The 21,515-nt window shown below is 55.2% G+C and overlaps 1 protein-coding gene across 1 annotated transcript in view; it reads left to right on the top strand.

Moving 5' to 3' along the window:
• NTN1 (netrin 1) overlaps positions 1-21,515 on the top strand; it is a 169,518-nt gene that overhangs the window by 119,901 nt on the left and 28,102 nt on the right. The window contains exon 4 of the mRNA XM_047090040.1: positions 1,896-1,949. Coding sequence (XP_046945996.1) covers positions 1,896-1,949 — 54 coding nt within the window. The remainder of the gene's footprint in view (positions 1-1,895; positions 1,950-21,515) is intronic.

Here is a 21,515-nt window from a genome sequence, read left to right as displayed (position 1 = left end):
TACTGTTCTGCAACCAGTAGGATGATACCAGGTGTCATGATGGAGACTTAGCCTTGGCTGGACGTCCAGCCTGGCCGGGAGCTGGCCCCCGGCCTTGGCCTTCTCGACTCCTTGTGCAAGGCCAACTTAACCCAGAAGGGAGAGCAGAAAAATATCGGGTCCCGGCTAAGCAGGCCGACCCGAGGGATGAGGTCTGTTTCTCCAGAACAAGGGTGAGCCCACTCTGGCCCTGGGGATTTGACCCGTCACCTGTTTTAGTGTGGCTCAATGTTTTCTTTTGATAATTTTTTAATGCTTGAAGGCAAAGTCAGAAGACTAATGTTTTATGACGTGTGGAATGATAGGCAATGAAAAGTGAAGTGTCCATCAAGTTTTATGGGGACACGGCCACGCCCACTGGTTTATCTGCTCGTCTGTGGCTGCTTTGAGCTGTAGGATAACTGAGTAGCTGCAGTGGAGACCGGACGACCTGTGGAGCCCCGAATGTATCTACTGGCTGCCTCTTTACAGGAGAGTCCATTGATCCGGGATATTCCCAGGGGTCCGGTAACAGCTGATAACCCGGACCCCGGCCTTCGGGAAATTGAGCTCAGTATCCATCCAGGGGAGAAATGGTTTTCACGACTACATATAGCTGTCAGAGTCTTAGAATTGGCAAAAACCCTTCTCCTCCATCTGTCCAAAAAGCTGCAAAGTGAACCTTTGTAGAACGCTGGGGGGAACCCAGGGCTGCCACGGGGAGGTGGGGCTGGGGGTCGAGCTCAGAAATGGCTGGAAACATCACTTCAAAGCCCTTGAAATGGAGCTGATGGTCCACAGTCCGGGGACAGAAAGAGACAGAAACCTCGGGAAGCGGAACCCTCGCTTTCCGACCCACTCTGTGCCTTCTCTCCCTTCCCCTCACAAAGGGCGGGCCGATGCTGGGCCCAGGCATCGGCATTCCCACGGGATTCCCGTGTGTTCCTGCGGCCGCCCGCTGGCTACAGACGCCCAGACAGTGTTCCCTGGGGGCTGGTGCCTGACTTGTCGCAGGTCTGGGAGCCGGGCCCTCTGCACATGGCCCAGTACTGGCCCAGGCACTGGGGTTGGGGAGCCCCCATTGCTGGACGTACGTGGGCCATCGATGTTCCCTCCGGAAACTCTGCTGGGACCGCGTAGCTCATGAGGGCCAAGAGAAAAGTCCCCCGAGAGCAGGATCTGACTCCGAATTGAGAGCTGGGTCCCCTGCCCATTCCTTCTGAAGGTGACTCTCGGGCAGGCCCCCAGGCCTGAGTGTTCCATCTCGACCCACCAAGCCTCAGGCCCCAGCTGATCCAGAGTCTTGAGGTTGAGGGAGGTCTTGCCCCCAGCAGTCAGATGGTGGCCAGAGTCTGGGGGATTCGTGGAGACCTTTGTGACCCTTCTGTTCACCAGGGGAGGCCAGTCCCTCCCCTCAGGGACCGTTGGTCTGTGGTCTCCCCCCTGGAGACTGGCTGAACCTCCTCCCCCTTCCTGGGCACAGGGCGGAGTCAGGAGCTAGTATGAAAGAATTGCCATTCGAGGTACAAAGGGAGCGACCCCGGAAGCGCATGCGTCTCTGAGGCCCTGGGATCTTCCGTGGCCGGTCTGTTCTGGCCACGGAGAAAATGCCTTAGTTTGTGAGGTGTGAGCCTGCGGGAGCCCGGGCCAGGGGCGCAGATCCCCCCGCCTCATCCCTTCACGTGCCTCCCCGAAGGAGAACAAGGCCACGTTCCGGGCACCCGTATCAGCTCCGTCCTCCTCCCTGGCCCTCCTCTTCTGGAGTGGGGAAGGGAGGAGGGCCCAGGGAGGAGTCTGTGCTGTGCTCGTCTTTTTCTAAGGCCAAAAGTAACATCTTCTCACCTGGTTTTCTCTTCCTCCCATCCCGAACCCCACAGAGATCCCCGTGGCACCCCCGACCACCGCAGCCAGCAGCGTGGAGGAACCGGAAGGTAGGCGTGTCCTGCTTCGCCGTGGGGAGGGGAGGGGAGGGGAGGGGGCTGCCACAGGCCTCAGAATCACCATCGGGGCGCCGCTGGGTGTGAGGGGTACCCCTGGGCTGGATCGAGGAGGATGGAAACACAGGGCATTTTCCCGTGATGCTCCCCCCAAGATTAAAGGGAGGGGGGCTTCCTGGTGCCTGTGAACCAGCTTCTCGCCCAGGCCTGAGGCCCTCAGAGCTGCACCCCACCTGCCGGTCCCAGGGTCACGAGCTGCCTGCACGCCCAGCTGGGGCTGCAGAGAAGGAAGGAGGTGGGGGTGGGGCTGGAAAAGGCACCTCGAGCACAGGACTCAGGGGGACCGGGAACCCGGACCGGAAGAAGGTCACACCCTCACTGTCCCTCCCCTCCGCCCGGAATCGGGCATTCTCTCCGCCGGGGAGCTCGGCCCCGAGCCGCGGCAGAGTGGGCAGCCCACGGAAATCACGGCTCCTTTCACACCACGTGAGAGGCGGTGCAGATGTCACATGGTGCAGCTATCACGCAATACCGTCTGTGCTCGTTTGTTGCCTCGACGTGACGGAAGTGACAGAACCCGCTGCCAGATCGTGATTTGTAATCATTACTAAAGAAGCCCGTCTGTTCCGTCACTGTACCTTAAAGCTGGGTTTTTGTAAAATATTTGGGTAAGCGTATTTCAGTACGATCAGTCTCCTTTGGAGTTCTGGGTATTTTGTGTTTGCATTTAGAAATATTGCTGTTGAGGGGTGCCTGGTGGCTCTGTCAGTTAAGGGTCTGACTTCGGCTCAGGTCGTGATCTCCTGGTTCATGGGTTTGAGCCCCACGTTGGGCTCTGTGCTGACAGCTCAGAGCCTGGAGCCTGCTTCAGATTCCGTGTTTCCCTCTCTCTCTGCTCCCTTCCCCACCCCCCCACCCCGCCCCCAGCGCTCTGTCTCTCTCTCAAAAATAAATAAACATTCGGGGCGCCTGGGTGGCGCAGTCGGTTAAGCGTCCGACTTCAGCCAGGTCACGATCTTGCGGTCCGTGAGTTCGAGCCCCGCGTCAGGCTCCGGGCTGATGGCTCGGAGCCTGGAGCCTGTTTCCGATTCTGTGTCTCCCTCTCTCTCTGCCCCTCCCCCGTTCATGCTCTGTCTCTCTCTGTCCCAAAAATAAATAAACATTGAAAAAATAAATAAATAAATAAACATTAAAAAAATTAGAAATATTGCCGCAAGAAAGGGTCCCCAGGAGTCACCAGTCCCTGGTCCGGGAAGGGGTTACACAGCCCCGGCTTTGGGCTCATAGCCTGGCTGGAGGGGGTGCCAGGTGGGGACCAGCCACCCTGGTCAACAGCCCTCAAATCGGAAAGGATAGAGGAACATTCTAGAAAGTGCCTGTGGCCACACTCCACGGAAAACCAAAAAGATCTCAGTCTTGAGTTGCCGGATAGTCTTCAGTCCCCTTTGGTTGAGCTGCAGGGGACACTTCCAGGAGAAACAGTAATGGGAAAGCGTTGGGGGGAGGTAGCATGACCTGGGAGGTGGGATGAGGCTCTTTCTGTAAAAACATAATGCGGGGCGCCCGGGGGGCTTAGTCGGTTGAGCGTCCAGCTTCGGCTCAGGTCATGATCTCACGGTTCGTGGGTTCGAGCCCCGCATCGGGCTCGCCGCTGTTAGATTGCTAGCGCAGAGCCCGCTTCGCATGCTCTGTTCCCTTCTCTCTGCTCCTCCCCCGCTGGCGCTCTCCCAAAAATAAACATAAAAAAATAAGTAAAAACATAATGTAAAGGCACCTCCCAATTAGTGTAGCTCTGGGGGAGAGCAGTTTTGCAGCCAAAAGATGCTTACATTTAATGGAGTCTTGATTCTTGCTTCCTCCATGTGACATTGGTCACAGGAGAAGTCACCTGGGCAAGCTCCTGGGGGCTTTGGACACGGCTCATCCAAGGGCAAGGTGGGTGGTGACCTCCCTCCCTCTCTCTCTCTCTCTCTCTCTCTCTCTTTCTGTCTCGCCTCCCTTTTTCTGATGCTTGCAGCTTGACTTTATGCCTCATGCAGTGTGGTTTGAGGCTTTTTTTTTCCTTCCCAATCAGAAATGGGGGGGGGGGTAGGGAGCAGAAGTAGAAGGAAAAAACAAATTGTGAGATTCCTGCCCAGGCCGCAAGAAGCTGGTATAAAACCGGCGACCATCGGGGCGCCTGGGTGGCTCAGTTGGTTAAGCATCTGACTTCGGCTCCGATCACGATCTTGTGGTTTGTGAGTTCGAGCCCCGTATCGGGCTCTGCACTGACAGTGCGGAGCCTGCTTGGGATTCTCTCCCTCTCAAAAAGAAATAAACTTAAAAAAAAACCATGCAATCATCTCTGCTCCACAGGTAAACGATTCCTGAGCAAGTACTTAGAAACACCTGCAGCCTCCGCCTTTGCAAAGCCTGCATTTAGCAGTTCTTTTGATTTCCTTATTGTGCATTTCCTTTCTTCTCCCCGCGCCTTTAAAAGCATGATTTAAATGGAAGCAGGCATTCCGCGCCTTTGCAGAGCGCTTTCCTAGTGGAGGGGTTAAGTGGGCAGGTGTGACGCCCGCAGCTTTGGCCAGACCCTTTCTGACCTCGTTGCGCCCCGGGCGACCGGGATCTCCCGTGCTTCCTGCAGACCCGAGGCCATTCCCAGGCCCTGAGCGCCGGACCCTGGAGCCGGCCACCGCACAAAGCTCCGCTCGCCTGTCTCGGCAGGCTGGGATGTCGCGGGCAGGAGGCCAGGGGGCCCCCTGGGAAGCAGGCCTGGGAGCTCATACGTCCAAGACTCTTGCAGTGTTTGAATAGGGAAGGCCTCTGTGCCAGGCTGCCTGAGAAAAGCGTGTTTACTTTTGCCTGCGTAATGGAGGAGAATTAATAAACGGAGAATTTGTCCTGGAAGCTGATGGACGTAACCTCGCCCTGAACCCATTCCCATCGAAGGGCCAGCTCCCTCAGGGAACACTGACCACCTGCTCACGGAGCGGGCTGGGACCCTCTCCCGGGGCCGGGAGGTGAGGGGTGCCTTGCCTGTGGGAGGTCCGGGGACCCGGGGCCCAGCGGGGACCTGGGGCCCAGCGGGGAACCGGATAGGAAGGGGAAACAGACTACCCGCCCCAAACCTGCCTACTTACGGTCCTAGACACCTCCATCCCGGGGCTAAAAAGGGACCGCCTGCCTCCCCCCGCCCTCCATCACCTCCGCCTCCGGGGTGGTTGTTGATCTGTTTGTTTGGTTTGTGGTTTGGAGCTGGGGGATCTGGGGTTGAGTGTCCACTGGCTGCGAGGCCTCCAAAGGCACTCAGGCTTCTCCTGTCTGCCTCCCCTGAAGAGTGAAGGCGAGCTGGGGCCACTGGGGCCCTCCCTGCCCTGCCTCTCCCGGTGGCAATGACCTTCAGATCATGCCTGCTGGCTGTCTCCGTGCCTCTGGTGACGGGCTTCTTCCCCAGCCCCTTGCAGAGCTTGGTGTGGGCAGAGGTACTGGGGTGGAGAGTTGACGACGGCTGGGGAAGGCCTGGTCTTCACGTTTGCCACTTTTGCTCTGCGGCTCACCCTTTTGGGGGCCTGTACCCTGCCTCCTGCTCCCAAGGCCCCAGATCCGGGCAACCAGCCCTGCAGAGACATCCCGTCCACGGAGCCCAGTGGCTGGAGGAAGGACTCCACCTCCAGGTGTGGGTGTTGGGCGGGTGGGGGGGGTGACCTTAGATGTGTCTCATCTGGTCGCCTCTTGATACTTCTAATTTTTTTTTTTTTTCATGGAAGGAAATTGGGTTTATATAGACCTGCCGTCTGGATGAGCCTGGGTCTTTCTCCTTTTGGGGTTTTTGTTTTCCAAGTGAAGGAATAGCTTGGGTGAGCATGGAAAAAACCACCTGGTAACACTTGAATGCGGGTATTGGCCAGGTGTTGGGGGGCGGGACAGGGGGCTGACGGAGCACTGACCGAATCAGGAGCCTGAGACCCTGAGTTGTGCCTGATCTGGTTTCCTGAGACAGTAGTCCCGCCTCCCGTGCCGCCCAACCCCAACCTTATCCACACAGGACACGTTTCAAGACCCCCAGTGGATGCTTGCACCCACAGACAGTACGGAACCCTATACATACTCTGCTTTGCCCCCTACGTGCATACCTGTGTTAGAGTTTGAGTAATCGACCAGGCACAGTAAGAGACGAACAATGTAACTCATAATAAAACAGAACAGCTACGGCGGTATGTGTAACGCAAGACACGCAAATGTGGTCGGTCTCTCTCTCAAAATAATCTTACCGTCCTGCGCTCAGCCTTTGTCTTGTGAGGCTGGGAGATGATAAAATGCCCCTGGGATGGGACGAAGGAGGTGGGCATAAGGGTGATGTGACACTGCTGACCCGATGACACATCAGAAGGGGGATCGCCTGCTTCCGGACCGTGGGTGACCAAAACCGCGGATAAGGGGCCCTGCTGTGATAATAGCCCTGCCTCGTAGGGTCTCCGTGGGGGCTGCGTGAGATGAATCCGGGTGACGGCTCTGGTTCAGCGGTGGGCTTGTCATATGCTCAGTAAAAACCCAGTAGGACGGCAGGGACAATGCAGGGTCTCCGATGGCTCATGGGGAAGGCAGGATTACCGTGTGGGCTGTTGGCATGAGGACAGGTGTACGGGGTCAGCTTGCTGGGGGTGGGGCTCTTGAGAAGACCTTGGGAGGGAATGGGTGGTGTTGCCCGAGACCGGCGGGGGACTGCTGGGTGCCCTCGTCACACAGCCTTCCCAGCAGCTGCTGTTGGACCCTAAACCTAGCAGGGAGCCGAAAACTGGAAGTCAGTTAAGGGCCAAGCGCTTGGCTTCACGATAACCAAAAGGTGGAGACAGCCCAGATGCCCGTCGTCGCAAAAGTGGCTCAACGCAGCGTGGCTTACCCAGGCCTGGACTCGCATTCCGTCAGAAAAAGGAACGGAATGCCGTGAAGACGGTGTGCGGAGTGGAAGATGTCGGAGACACACAGCCACATGTCGTATGATCCCACTTACGTGAAATGCCCAGAATGAGCAGATCCACTCACCGAAAGCAGATTAGTGGTTGCCAGGGACTGAGAGTGGGGAGGAACAGGGAGTGACGCTTGACGGGTACAGGTTTTCCTTTTGGGGTGACGGGAAGGTTCTGGAACTACATGGTGGTGACGGGCAATATTGTGGATGTGCTCGATGCCACCGAATTGCCCCAATTTAAAAACGGGTGATGTGGTAAAATTTTATGTTATGTGTATTTTACCACAATTCAAAAAAAAAGTCAAATGTTTAAAGGTCACAGTCAAGAGTGAAGTGAACCTAGTTGGTTTGGGGCGGGCTGAGTGGAGAGTGGGAGCCATGGGGACAGGGCTCTGGGGCCTGAACAGCCATGGGGGACATGCTTGCCCTCCAGTCCCCTTGCTCACTGGGAGAATTTGAAGGTCAAGGGGTGCCTTCTGGCACCTCCACACTTTATCTCCCAGCTGGCGTGGCTCAGCCAACACGGGGTTGATGGCAGACGTCCATCTGTCGCTTTCCAGATGTGTGGCAGCGACCATATCCCCTCACATTATATGGAAAAAGTCTGGCCACGTTGCCTGCATCGTCTTTCTCCCTTTGGAGCCACCAGGGAAGGATTTGTTCCCCGGGCTCTGAGTATTCCTGGTACAGGGGAAAGAGACCCGTGGATCCAATGGGGGTGCAGGGGAGGACTCCTGGAAGGAGCTGAGACCGTGGACCACGTGGGCAGCCCATGTCACCTGGAAGAAGAGGGTCTGCGAATTGACTGAGGCCCTGGTTTTCCAAGCTGGCCTGGAACAGGATGTTAGGCTGTCCAGAATCAGCCGTGTAGGTGAATTTGCCATCAGACAAACATCATCCCCAGAAGAGGTTGGACCAGGTAACGAGGAGCAGATTTTGGCTGCATGAAGCAGGGGAAGGAGACGGCATTTATGTAATGCTTACTCGGTGCCGGGCACTCTTCTCAGTCATTAACCATTAACCAGCCCTTCCACCCGGATGAGGTAGGTACTGCGATGAGCCCCCATTTTAAGCAGGAGACACTGAGTCGTAGAGAGGTTAAGAAGTCCCAGGAAGCCGTGCAGCTGCAGCCACATTCCAGCCAAGGTCCCCCGGCCTCCGAGTCTGAGAGTGGCGTTGACCTCTGTGTCATTCTGCCTCTGGTAGTTATGCTGGTTGGTCAGTTTCGGGTAATTTTCTGGTAATTCCTGGCAGCGTGGTAGCATCCTTCCAAGAGAGGAGACAAACCGTGCGGCAGCGAGGTCGGAGGACGGAGGTGGAGGTGGAGGGGCAGGCAGTGAAAAGCTTCTGTCCTTTGCAGGTGCCAGTTACAGCGGGTCTTGGGAGCGTGTGGCCGGTTGGCATGTGGGGCTGGTGTGGCTGAAGCCACTGGTTGCGGGTGTGGAGGACCATGCACGACTCGGTCCCTTTGGTCACAAGGCAGCCCCGAGTGAGACAGGGCAGATGGGTCAGCTTAGATGAGAGAACAGTTTGGATAGGGGAGCAGGTGCATTTCACACACACACACACACACACACACACACACACACACACACACACACACACACGCGTGCGCCCGGGATGAAATTTGCATTATAAAAACATGCCTTTTCCAAAATCGAAAAGAAAAACCCTCTACCACTGGTAGGAGGAGGGCAGGGAGGCCACTGCAAAATTAACATTCAGAGGGCAGGAACTTTTCTTATATATCAACAGGAACTACTTACAAACAGTGTCCCAGTGAGTGAAATGTTAAGGGGATGTCTGGCCTGTAGTGCTACTGGGTGAATACACAGCATTCGTATAATGGAAACAGAATCCCAGTTAGAACAGTAGCCAAAATATCAAATACGCAGAAATAAATGTAGCGTTAAAAGTACAGTGTATTTTAAAAAATTTTTAATGTTTGTTTATTTATTTTGAGAGAGAGAGAGCGAGCACGCACGCACGCACATGCAGGGGTCGGGGAGAGGCAGAGAGAGAGGGAGAGAGAAAGAGACAGAATATCCCAAGCAGGCTCTACACTGTCAGCACAGAGCCTGATGTGTTCATAGGCTCGGACCTATGAACCGTGAGATCGTGACCTGAGCCTAGCCAAGATCAAGAGTTGGATGCTTAACCGACTGAGCCACCCGGGCATCCTCAGAATGTATATTTTTAAAGAGGGTAAAACTTTTCCAAGGGACATTATGGAAGACCAGGAAAAAAAAAAAAAAAAAGGAAGGTCTTACTGTGCTCTGGGTGGGGGAGACTGAACACTGTAAAATGTCACTGTCCCCTAAATAAGTTTAACGTGATTCTAGTCAAAATCCTAATGGGATAGGACATGGTCCTTAAGTTCGGCTAGAAAAATAAATGAGTACTAACAGTCAAGAGTTTTTTGAAAAGAAGAGTAGCGAAGGGTGATGTGCCCTCCCAGATTTTTACAATATTGTAACCAGGATATTTAAATTAGTGTGATAGAGAAATTACAAAAGCTGAGTAGAAAGTCCAGAAATAGACTCAAATGTAAACATAAGAACTTAGTAGGTGGTAAAGCTATGATTATTTCTCCGTGAGGAAAGGAATCAATGCTGGGAAAACTGCCTATTTTTTAAAAAAATAACAATAAATGAGATTTCTGCTTCATGCTGTAAACCAACATAAATCCCAGGATTAAAAATTTCTGTATTTTTAATGAATCCTTAAAAGTTCTAGAATAAAACATATCCATGTCAGTGTAATCTTGGGGGTGAGGAAAGCCTTTCTAAATATGATATAAAAGTCAGACATCATAAGAGGAAAGATTTTAAGTGGCTAAAAATGAAAACTTCGGTACATCAGAACTCTCTAGAAGTAACAGAAAGACAAACTAAAAGCTGAGAAAAATATTTGTGACATAGAGGACCAAAGATTAATATCTTCAATAAATAAAGAGTTCTTATAATTCAATAAGAAAGGGTGGGGAGAGAGATTCTAATACAAAATTGGGCTGACAAAATGAACTAGAAATTCAGAGCATTTGAGCAAATGGCAGTAAGCATCTGAAATATTATACTTAGCTAGTAATTAAAAAAAAACATTAACAGGAATGGCATTTCAAAAGGTATTAAATTGGTAACTATTTACAAAACAAAAAGTAATTCCCTGTGTTGAACGGGTTGGAGAAACAGATTCGTCCACTGTGGTTATGGAAGGGCAACTCGGTACTACTTTGGGGAAGGATGATTTGGCATCGTGTATCAAAATGTATCTTTGACCCCATCCCTTCATTTCTAGGAATTTAGCCTAAGGAAATAGTGATGCATGCCAAGATTTAGCTATAAGGTTGTTATTACAGCGTTGTTTATAATAAAATAGGGGAATAACCAGCTGTCTTTCAGTAGAGTTTTAGTTACTCAATTATGGGATATCCGTGTAATTATGTTGCAGGAGAATATTCAAATATGAAATGGAAAAATATAGTATATTGCCAAAGCACATTACACAGGGAGGGTCAACTCTGGTGAAGAATTGGACCAGACGCCTGATTAAAGATAAATCGATTCTGGGGGCGCCTGGGTGGCTCAGTCGATTAAACGTCTGACTTCAGCTCAGGTCATAATCTCTCAGTTTGTGAGTTTGAGCCCCATATCAGGCTCGGTGCTGACAGCTCAGAGCCTGGAACCTGCTTCCGATTCCGTGTCTCTCTCTCTCTCTGCTCCTCCTTCACTCATGGTCTGTCTCTGTCTGTCTCAAAAATAAATAAACGTTAAAAAAAAATAGAAAAATAAAAAAAAGAAATGGGTGCATTGGAGCCTTTAAAAAGCGGGTTTTCTCACCTCAGCAAGGAGATCCTGTGTTCACCCAGGAAAGGTTACTAATCTGTTTTCCATGGAAAATTTAGCCGAATCTAGAATAAAATTTATCTCGAATTCTCAGTTTTACTATAAATTACTACATTTTGGAATTAACGTGGCTTAACCAGTTGCTACATGTTTTTTTTTTCTTTTTTTTTTTATTTGAGAGAGACAGAGAGAGAGAGTGAGCTGGGGAGGGGCAGAGAGAGAGAGAGAAAATCCCAAGCAGGCTCCACACTCAGTGCAGAGCCTGGCACAGAGCTCGATCCCACGACCCTGCGATCGTGACCTGGGCTGAAATCAAGAATCAGATGCTCAACTGACTGAGCCACCCGGGCGCCCCCAGTTTTTAAACTTCTGTGAAAACCTCAGAGACAGAGAGAACAGAGGGGGGACACCCACATTCCTATTGCCTAGACTTAACAATGAACGTGTTGTCCCATTTGCTTCAACATGTTTTCCTAAAATAGTTTTATCTATCATCTATCTATCTATCTATCTATCTATCTATCTATCTATCATCTATCTTCTATCATCTATCTATCTATCTATCTATCTATCTAATCATCTATCATCTATCTATCATCTATTTATCTTCTATCATCTATTTATCTATCTATCTATCTATCTATCTATCTATCTATCTATCATCTATCTATCTATTTTGAGAGAAAGGAAGGGAGAGAGTATGCATACAGGGGGGCAGAGAGAGGGGAGAGAGAGAGAGATCCTGAGGAGGTTCTGTGCTGTCAGCGCAGGGCAAGGGGAGAGGCTATGTCCGGCCTGTCACTTGGGGTGGGGGTAGGGGGCAAGAGCTCTGAGCTTCCTTCAGGGGAATGTCCCTGAAGAGAGGGCACCTTCACAGTGGAGGGGACAAGGGAATGGGACAACATCGTAAATCCTTGCTATGTGTCTCCATGGTGGGAGTGTGGAGACATTGTGCAGTGACCTAAGGTGTCCATCAAGGAGGAGGGTGTAAAGCAGGGTTTCTCAATCCCAGCATGGCTGACAGAGGGCCTGGAAAATTCTTAGTTGGGGTGGATGGGGGGCTGTCCTGGCCTCCACCTTCTAGATAGTTGTGGTAATCAAATGTCGCTGGGGGATGAAACAACCCCCAGAACACCCCAGGAAAGGAGGCCAGAGGCTGAGCTCAAGGGACATGGGGCCCGTGTGCGGGACCTGCTCTCTGCACCCTGGCTGGGGACCGGACTCATCCCACACCAAATCTGTTGGAACGAATGGTGTTGCCATTTTCTTTGACCACTGGTGACCCACAGAAACGGCCACTTTGGAGGGTCCAGCTTACTGTTTGGCTCCTCTGGGCCAGGAGGCCCTGCTCTGGGCAGCCTTTGTGAAGCTGTCCTCTTTCCTTCCTTCTCTGTCTGTCCATCTCTGTGTTTCTCTGCCTTTACTTCTGTCTCTCTTCATCACCCCTCTCCACCACCTTTCTTATTCCTTCTCTTTCCCGGTCTCCTCCCCCTCCCCCTTTGCTCTCCCCCATTGGGGGTCTGCACAAAGGGCTGGGGCAGAGGTCAGGCTGGGGGTGAGCAGGGCCCAGAGAGCACTGCCACCCCCCACCCCCTGCTTGGGGCCTCAGTCGCCCCAGGAAGCACAAAGGAAGCCATTTGCATAGCGGGTCCCAGGACCCCATTGTCTCCCCATGGCTGGCCTCTGCAGGTGGAAGAGGATAAAGGGATAGCCTGGGAGGCCAGAGGAGCAAGTGGGGGCGGAATATTTAGCCCTTCCCGGGAGCTCTTCCCACTGGAGACTCAAGGGGATGGCTGATGAGAAATGGGACAAGTGACAGGTGTCAGGGAGAGAGGCGATCGGAATCCCAGGGGCCCGCCCCTGTGTCACAGATATCACAGGGTCCTTGTTGGCAGGGGCAGGGTGGGGGCAGAGGCCTAAGCCTCCCTGGGGGGTTCCTCTCGAGGCCTGGGGCTGGGCGCTGGTGGGGGGGCGGGGGGCGCACCGTAGCTGGGCTGTGCGGGGCTCCCTGGCCAAGCCCCTGAGCTCACGGTCCGTCCTCTCTGGTCAGGATCGCGGTCGGGCTTGGCCCCTCACAACCTCCACAACCAGTGATCCGGAGCAAAGTAAGCCTCCTCGCCCCAGAGGTGGGCGTTAGGCAGCCCCCGAAGCCGTCCCTCCGATTTCTTAAATACCCTGCCAGGTTTAAAACCACTCCAGACCGAAACTAATCGTAATCGTAGTAATGGATTAGTCTGCCAGCACCACCCCAAGAAAACACCGGAGACCTTGCGGCCTAAACAACAGAAGTTTACTTTCTCACTCTTTCCGGAAGCTGGAAGCCCAAGATCAGGCCGCCGGCGTGGTCGGGTTCTGGTGTGGACCCTCTTCCTCGCTTGCAGACTGCTGACCCGCTGTGTCCTCACCCGATGCACCCGGCCAGGAGAGAGCTCTCCGGCGTCTCTTCCCATAAGGGTCCTGATCCCATTGTGGGAATCTTGGTGGGATACCGTGCAGGCTGTAGCAGGTTGTAGTCTGAGCTGAAGTTGCCACAACTTTAAACCCACAGTTATTTACTTAAGAGCATGGATTTCGTGAGCCTTCCCCCCGCCACCCCCAATGAAAGTGTCTTCCGGGCCACTTGATGGTTTGGGGCTCAGTCTTCTCAATGAAATGAAGCCAAATGAGCTGCGTGATCTATCCGACCCCTCCCAGCTGACAATCCCGGGGCGCCCCTCTTCCCGCCTCCTTCAGGGCGCCATGCTGGTGGTTGGGAATTGGCCCTGGTGGGAATACTAACACCTTGGCAGTTGGCACATGCAACAGATCGAGGCTTTTTCTCCCCAGAGCGCTGGTTGTTACATTTTTCTCCGCGTTTTCTCCGAAGGGCATCCCGGGCATGGAAGTTTGGACCTCGATATCCAGTCTGGCGTCCACATTTGACAGGTGGTGGGGGGGCTGAGGCCCAGAGGGGGACAGTGACTTGCCCCAGGTCACACAGCAGGTTGACGGCAGGACCCCAGGGGCAGATCCAGGTCTGCCAACTTTTCATTTACTGAGGTGCCTCAAGCAAGCGTCCTTCCGAGGAGTGAGCCGTCGGGAGAAATCTGACATTGGGGCTTGGAAGAGATTCCTTCTGCTGGAGACGGGTTCGACACTCATGAACTTTGGGGCAGCAGGTTTGGTGAGAACAGCTTGGAAATTTCCTTCTAGCCCAGCTGGGTTAGGCTTCAACCACTGCCCTCTTCCCTCCAGCTGCTCCCACGGAGAGCGCTGGACTGTGACTCATACCACAGCTGTCCTGCTTGAAGAAAGGTTAAAGGGCTGGACGGTTATACCTGCCCGTGTAGCTAGCCATAGGCTGGGGACTGCCTTCCCCCCCCCCCCCCCGCCCCTGGGAGGGGGCGTGCCACTTTCCAGATATTTCCAGTAGAGTTTCCATCAGCCCAGGGCAAGCCTTCAGAGAAAGTGCGAGCGGGAGCCGTTAGGCTTCAGCACCTGCAGCGGCCAGAGGTGGGTGTGCTGGCCCCGTAAGGGGGCTCTGGGCAGGGTACCAACCACATCTGCTCTACTGGGTAAGTTATTTGAGGGGGAAACGCGTTTTACTGGGACTTGGGGACCCTCTGTGGATTTCTGTCTTGTCTACTCCAGCCACCCCACACTGTATAAAGACCTGGTGGTTATCCCCTGGGGCCCCGTGTCCCCGCTCTGGTACCCAGCCAGTCACTCAGTAATGACAGTGTTGCTTAGCGTGGGCCTTGTGCTTCAGCAAGAAGCCCCAGCGACCCAACGCAGGTGTTCCTGGCGGGGCGGCTCCGTCCCAAGCAGTGAGTCGGGGGTCCAGGCTCCTTCGGTCGGGAGGTTCTGCCCTCCCCTAGGGCCTTGGGGTCATCACTGGTTTGGCAAGAGAGAGCTTAGGACAGCAGGAAGGAGGCTCAGAAGGGCGGCCCTTCTACCTGTGTCCCATTGGCCAGAACTGAGTCACCTGACCACACCTGCTGCAAGGGATGCCGGTTAATGTAGTCTGTAAGCCCAGGAGGAGCAGGAATGGCTCACGCTCTTTGCCACAGACCTTTGTTTACTGTCCTGGCCTCAGGGGCATCTGCAGCCATCCAGTTATTGGCACTGGAAGGAAACGGTTAAAAATGTGAGGGCCTTTTCTCTGTGTGGGAAGGACAAGGGACCTGCGTGCTGCCCGACAGCTGCCCGGATTTGGGGTGCAGACGCACCCGGGAAAGTCCACAGAGGCGACGCTGGGTTCCACGGCATGGCCTCATTGGCAGTGGCTTCGCCAGCTGGGCCAAACGGCCAACCAGGCAGCGGGTGGATGCTACGGGGCTGCAAGCATCCCTCATTCATGACCTTCCCAGGGAGCCCCGGCTTAGCCTCCCCCTCCCCTGCTCCCCCCGAACCACCCTTCAGTGTTGACGGCCGCTCCGGGCCGTGTCCACCATTGGCTCTGGCTGGACGGGTGTATCGACAGCCAACTGGATCCCCATTGGGACAGCTTTGTTTTCCCTGCCGAACACAAAATCCCCTGTTCATTCAGAGAGCCGACAAGGAGACCCCGTGGGGCTGGCCCTGTGGGAGCAGATTCCGGTGAATGCAGCACCCGAAAGGCGGCCGCTTATTAAAGGCGGATACACAGGATAACTCTGCCCTCCAGGCGGGAGCCAGAATGGGGGGCACAGAGCTGTTACAGCGGATTAGCAGCCGCAGACTGACGGAGACAGGTGCAGCCTTGCCTGCGATTTGGAAGGGTTTATGAAATACTGATCCCGTGCTCTATAAATCCTTCCCTCGACCTCATCTGGGCTGCAGGCTGAAAATGGGGATCTCTTTGGAGTCCCCCCCCCCATCCCCAACATTCCTTGGGAATTCTAGTCCGAGGGTTGGTGCGCTTGTCTGTTCATTCATCCATCCGTGGCACGTTCGCCGAGGGCCTGTTTTAGGGCCTGTGCTGGGGTTACGGGGAGGATGGAACGCGGGGCCCTGAGTTCAGGGGACCGTGGTTTACTGTGTGAGAAAGAGGCATAGATCGATGAATCTGATTCAGGCTGTTGCCTGTCACGGTAGAGCCAGGCGTCCCGCGTGGCCTTGCGTGGGCCTCCCGATGTCAGGCTTCGCCAAGAGCCTGCTGGGTCTGTTCTACCTCGTCCAAAGCCTCAAGTCCAAGGTGCCTGTCATCCCTCCAGGCGGGCTTTTGTTTCCTAATGGCAGATAAAGAGAATCAGGGGCAAGGCTAGAAATTTGGGGGTCCTCCAGCGAAACCTCTGGAAAGTCCATCTAATGTGGCGGACTTTATACCTTGAAGAAAGCTTAGGGAGCCGTATTCCTCCGGCTCTGAGGCAGATTCGGTCTCCGTGTCTTTCCCTCATGTAGAGACGGGACCCCCGCCATCTGCCCCAGCCAGGCAGCCCCCTCATTAGGCGAGGCAGCTCAGCTCTCTGCAGCGAGAAGACACGTCTGTCTATACCCTCGAGCGGCTTTCCAGAGCTCATCTCTGGTGCAAGAGTTTTGATCTTTGATTCGGACGAGATACTGGAACTTGCTCAGTGGCTCAGGGTTTAGATGAGCGTGTAATAGTGGGGGTGGGGGGTGAAGGGGGTGGCCTGGACCTCAGGCCCACCGTAAAGCCTGCTCTCCCCAGGGCAGAGGCGCACGAAATCAGTGGGCTCTGAGGAATTCTCCTTGGCGGGGGCACAGGTAGCTGTTGCCCGGTTTCTAACAGGAGCTGGTGCTTGTGGGTGCCAGGAACAGGGCTAAATGGTATGCGCCACACGTATGCCCCCCAAACCCAGGGGCGAAGGCTGGCTGGTCTCTCTGCACCAGAATTGTCCCGGCCGCCTCTCCAGCGGGCACGTTGGGTGGAACTCTTGGCGGATCTGTGGGATGCACAGCCAGGCCTCTGGTTCCCTTAGGTCTGTGGGTGGTGGGTGGGAGTCAGGAGGCCCTCCGGGACTGGGGGACAGATGTGGAGCACCCGCTGGAAATCTGGGAGTTCCTGGAGCCCGAAGAGGTGGTTACGACATGAAAGACCGATATAAAAAAAAACTCGACTGTCTTGTGCAAGCCTAGACGTGTCCAGGTGGCAAGGGCAGGGTGGGGATGAGTCCACATTGTCCACTGGCCCCTTGGTGACGTCCAACCTCTAGGCCCTGCAGTGGCTCAAGGGAGAGTAGCTGTGCCTCCCCCTGGAACATGCAGACTCCTAGAACCTTCTGCGGGAGAAGCATCTGTGTCTCTGATTCCCTGGAGTCTTTCGAGATTTCTTTCCTTCCCCAGAGCAGACACACAACCTTCCTTCTCCACATGGGAAGGTTAGCAGGGCTGGGTCTCGACAGGGCGGATCGCAGTGTTTGCCACGGGTCTTGTCCTGCTGGGGAGCGAGCGGCCCCCGTAAATACGGTTTGCAGACAGCTAATGCCATGCAACTCTTTTGCGTTTGATCGTCTTGGAGGCAGATCTTTCCCAGACGCATCGCCGACTTTCCTGCTCAGTGAGCACTGCCCGTTGAACGTGATTTCACCTTTCAGGATGATGCAGGGGTTGCAAGAAGGGGTCGTGCTGTGATGCGGCCACAATCCCGAAGCTTCTGGGCCGTGGTAGGGACTGTTTGCCTCTGTTCAAAGTGGCCCTTAGGTATCCCACATCTGCTTGTCTCGATCTCCTACTTTTGTGCGTCTTCTTCTCCTTCTCTTGGCCACCTGTTCCTTCTTCTCGCCAGTGGGCCCATCTCTAGAGGGTCCCCCACCATTTAAATATGTACATCCTTCCATACCGTGTTCAAGGAGCAGTGCTAACAACACTTATTATCAGAGTCCGTAAAGGAAGGATAATTAAACTATGAGCGGGGGCCCCTGGGTGGCTCAGTGGGTTAAGCATCCGACTTGGGCTCAGGTCATGATCTTGAGGTTCGTGAGTTCAAGCCCTGTATCGGGCTCCGTGCCGATGCCTCCTTGGGATCCTCTCTCTCCCTCTCTCTCTGTGCCCCCCCAACGTGCACATGTGCACGTGTGCTCTCTCTCTCTCTCTCCAAATAAATAAATAAGCTCTAAAGTATAGCAAAGACCCAAAGGGATTGCCTTTGTAAGGCGGTTGGGCCATCCAGACCTGTCCCTTCCTGGTTCTCCCCTATATTCCAGAGAACTGAGATAAAGAGACAGGTGGCCTCCACTTGAGAGGGATTTCGTAGCCAGGAAGCATTTCCACATCCAACCCAGACGCCCAGGAAGAGGAGACAGGAAGAGCCCCCTTGGTTCTCACTTTGGAGAACTGAGGAACAGGCGGGTTCAGAAGAGAGACCAATGTGGTGGGGCACCTGAAAGCCACGCTTTTGCAGCTTGAAGGACCCAGGGAGGCTTGGAAGGGAGGGGGCGCTTTCTTCGAAGGTCTTGCGGGCTGATCTGTTGGTTACACAGGTGGTGGGCACGTACGGGCTGGAGCTGAGACCACCGGGGGGAGAGACAGAAACAGGTGAGGCTCAGCTCACAGAAGCCCCGTGCAGCCCCAGGATCGGCACTGAGGCAGATTCAGGCTTCGGGATGGCCACGGGGAGGTGCCAGGGTGGGCCGACCTTCAAGCAGGTGGCCCCCCGTGGCCTACGTCCAGTCAGTGGCAAGCGAGAGAATGTGTCGGCTTTCCCACAGGGCGACCGGAACGCCTTGGCTGAGTTCTGAGGTTGATTAGTGATGTCTGCCGTGAGCTCAGCCGGGGAGACTGTTGGTCCACTTGCTGCCTGGTGGCTTCCCTGCCCCACCCAGGCTTGTGCTCCACCTGTGTCTCCCCCGGCAGCCCTCGTTGTCTTTTTTTTTCCGGAGACAGGTTGTTGATCATCAAGCCTTTCGTCTAGGAGCCCCAAGTTTCATACCCGCTTTCCTCTTTTTCTCCTTTGCACCGCCCGGGAGCTCATCTGCCAACTCGTTGGGGGAAGGAACTACTCCCGAAACAGCTGCGGCAAGAGGAGGACGAGCCTCCTCCCTCCTTGAATGTGGCCCGCCTGCCCCTTCCCCTCCCTGGCAGCCTCCGAGGCCACAGCTGCGTGTTCGAAGGCCTTGGCTGCTGGGACGAGGGGCAGGGGCGCGCCGGTGGAAAGGGTGTGGTTCTGCCCGAGAACCGGAAGCTGAGAGGACGGGCCCTGGAGAAGGGGCAGCCCCTGGCTCGGGGTGGGGGCAGGGAAGGGGCATAGCTCAGTGGTCACCGGGTTGTCCTTGGCTTTGGGGACAGAGGCTCCTCCGACGCGGGGTGAGAGGCAGCTGGTGTTAGCAGAGGCGAAATGCCCGTAAAGGCCGTTACCTGGCTCAGACGGGGATGAGGGAGGGCTGGCCAAGTGGAGACTTAGCACCATCCCAGGTGTTCCGGCTGGACATGGGCTGGGCCCCGGCTGCGCCCCGTGGACCGCACTCAGCAGCCGTCTGAGGCCCGGGCAGGATCCGCAGGCGGGGAGCCGGGTGACCCCAAGGCCCGTGGGGCTGGTGGCAGAGCAGGGTCTGGGGCCATCTTTGCCGTAGAATTAATCCCCTCGGCGTGGTTCACGCCAGCTGGGGAGGACTGGGGGTGGGCGGCCAGGGGTCAAGAGAAAATTCTGGATGTCCAGGAGCTGGTTCGGCGTGCCGAGCTCTCCTGCCTCCAGTCGGGAGCGCTTTTTGCAGCCCCGAGGGCTCAGGGCAAGAGGCTTTAATCTAATTACATGCTTTATTTGAGCCAATTTGTTTTCCAATCCATCTTGTTCAGCAAGAAGAAAGAGCGCGCTGGGGACTCACGGCACCCTCTTGTTCCGAGGGGAGAAGAGGGGCTGCTCTCTTGCCTCACGTGGGCCAGTGCAGCCCCTGACCCTCCCCCAGCCCGGCCACCCCACCCGCAAACCGGGCCGCCTTGCAGCGAGGGGCTGGGGGCTGGCCACCTCTTTCCTCAGCCCAGGGAGGGAGAGAGAGCCCGCTTGCGGGTCCCCTCTTCCGGGACTCCAGTGCGCCCGCTTTTTGCGCCAGGCTGACCGAAGCGGGACAGGCTTCTGGGCGGGCGGTGCGGGAGGGGAATGCTCGTTCCCGTGGGGTCGGTCCGGCCCGGAACCTTCCTGGCCTCCTCCTGCGAGGGCTGCCCTCAGCATCCCCGGCCCAGGACTTCAAATCTGCAATTATATTTTCGTATTAAAGCAGCAGCTTTAGGATCTGTGTTATTTTTTTTTTTTATGTTTATTTTTGAGAGAGAGAGAGAGAGAGCGAGCAGAGGAGGGGCAGAGAGAGGGGGAGACACAGGATCCGAAGCAGGTTCCAGGCTCCGAGCTGTCAGCCCAGAGCCCGATGCCGGGCTCGAACTCACGAACTGCGAGAGAGATCACGACCTGAGCAGAAGTCGGACGCTTAACTGACTGAGCCCCGCCAGGCGCCCCAGGACCTGTGTGCCTAAAGTCTAAACAAAACACCAGCGTCCTTCCACCCTCCCCGGAGAGGGAAGATTTATCAGCTCCAGTCTACTCCCCAGGCCTGGAGCCTCCACTCGTCGAGGCTCAGCTTTTGTGTTTCGCGGCATTTTCCCCAAATTGTCTTTCTCCAGCCTCCCTCCAGCAGCCCGCTTCGGGCCTGCGTTTTTACACAGACTTGCGTTTTGGGGCGGGGTCCCTTGTAGGGCCTGGTGCCTCCCGCCCTTGGACAGGGGAGTGCCGAAATTGCACGGAGCCGTGGTGTCAGCTGAGCCCCCCTTTTATTCAACTCATTCAGCAAATATTTATCGAGGGCTTACATGTGTCCCAGGCCCCGGGGAGAGGGCGGCGAACAAGGCAGCGGCCCCTCGTCCTCCGGGAGGCAGGGCAGAAAATCAACACACCGAATTGCATCGTGTGTAGCTTCTAGCCCTCTGTGACAAGTACTGGGAAGAAACCAGATCCCCCAGAGATGGGTTTGCTTTTTGGAGCAACCAGAGGTCAGTCAGTACGTATTCGAGTGAGCAATTTAAAAAAAGAAAAAAAGAAAGAAAAAGAAATTCTTTTCGTTGGGTGCGCCAACAATACACCGAGATTCGTTTTCTTGTCCTGGTCCTTGAACCGTAGTAAAAAAATAAGGGTAGCTTACGTGTTTTAGAGCTTAGCATGTCGTTAGATCTTCGGAGGGTTCCGTGCATTTAATACACGAGCAACCTGAGGTTCAGAGACATGCAGTGACACACCCAAAGACACACAGCTTGAAAGTCAGGGAGCCAGTCCTCTGGGTTCCTCGACAGCCACCTGCTAAGTGCCCCTCAGTCCATCAGATTCTGGGGTGGACCGTTCCCAGTGGACTGAACCCCGGGGTTCGGGTAGAGACAGACACTCCAAAGGGAACAGGCCAGGACCCGCAGAGGAGCCCCCGGGTGCGGAGCTCGAAGGGGCTGCTGTTCAGATCCCGGCGGCGCATCTCAATACGGGCAGTAGGGCCCCCTGATTTCGGGTGCCCCTCAAGCCCTCTCCAGCCCAGCTCGTGCTGTTGTCGCAGAGCTTAGCCGGTTTAAGGGACGCCCCAGCCTTTCTCAGGGTGTCACGTGGATCATTGCAAAGGGGGGCTGACTGTGTCTCTTGCTTGGGGACCCTGTATCTGCGGGTTTGTGTGTCCCAGCAGCGTCTCACAGGGGCAACTGCATTCGGCTGGTGTTACGGTGCCACGGCCGGCGGGTTCAGCCAGCACTGTGCCCGGTGCTGGGACCGAGGTCCGGTGCACCGCCAGGAGACGTGGCAGACAGGCTGTTCTGGACCGTGAGATAGGCGCTCGGAACGCTGGCTGCCCGCTCTGGGTCCAGAAAGATGGTGGG

The sequence above is a fragment of the Lynx rufus genome, unplaced genomic scaffold, assembly GCF_022079265.1.
Source record: "Lynx rufus isolate CCGP_SWC_20201006 ecotype Redwood Valley unplaced genomic scaffold, mLynRuf1.p SCAF_28, whole genome shotgun sequence".
Lineage (NCBI taxonomy): Eukaryota > Metazoa > Chordata > Mammalia > Carnivora > Felidae > Lynx > Lynx rufus.
Note: the sequence above shows the minus strand (reverse complement) of the source record. Positions and strands in the feature narration are given on the sequence as shown.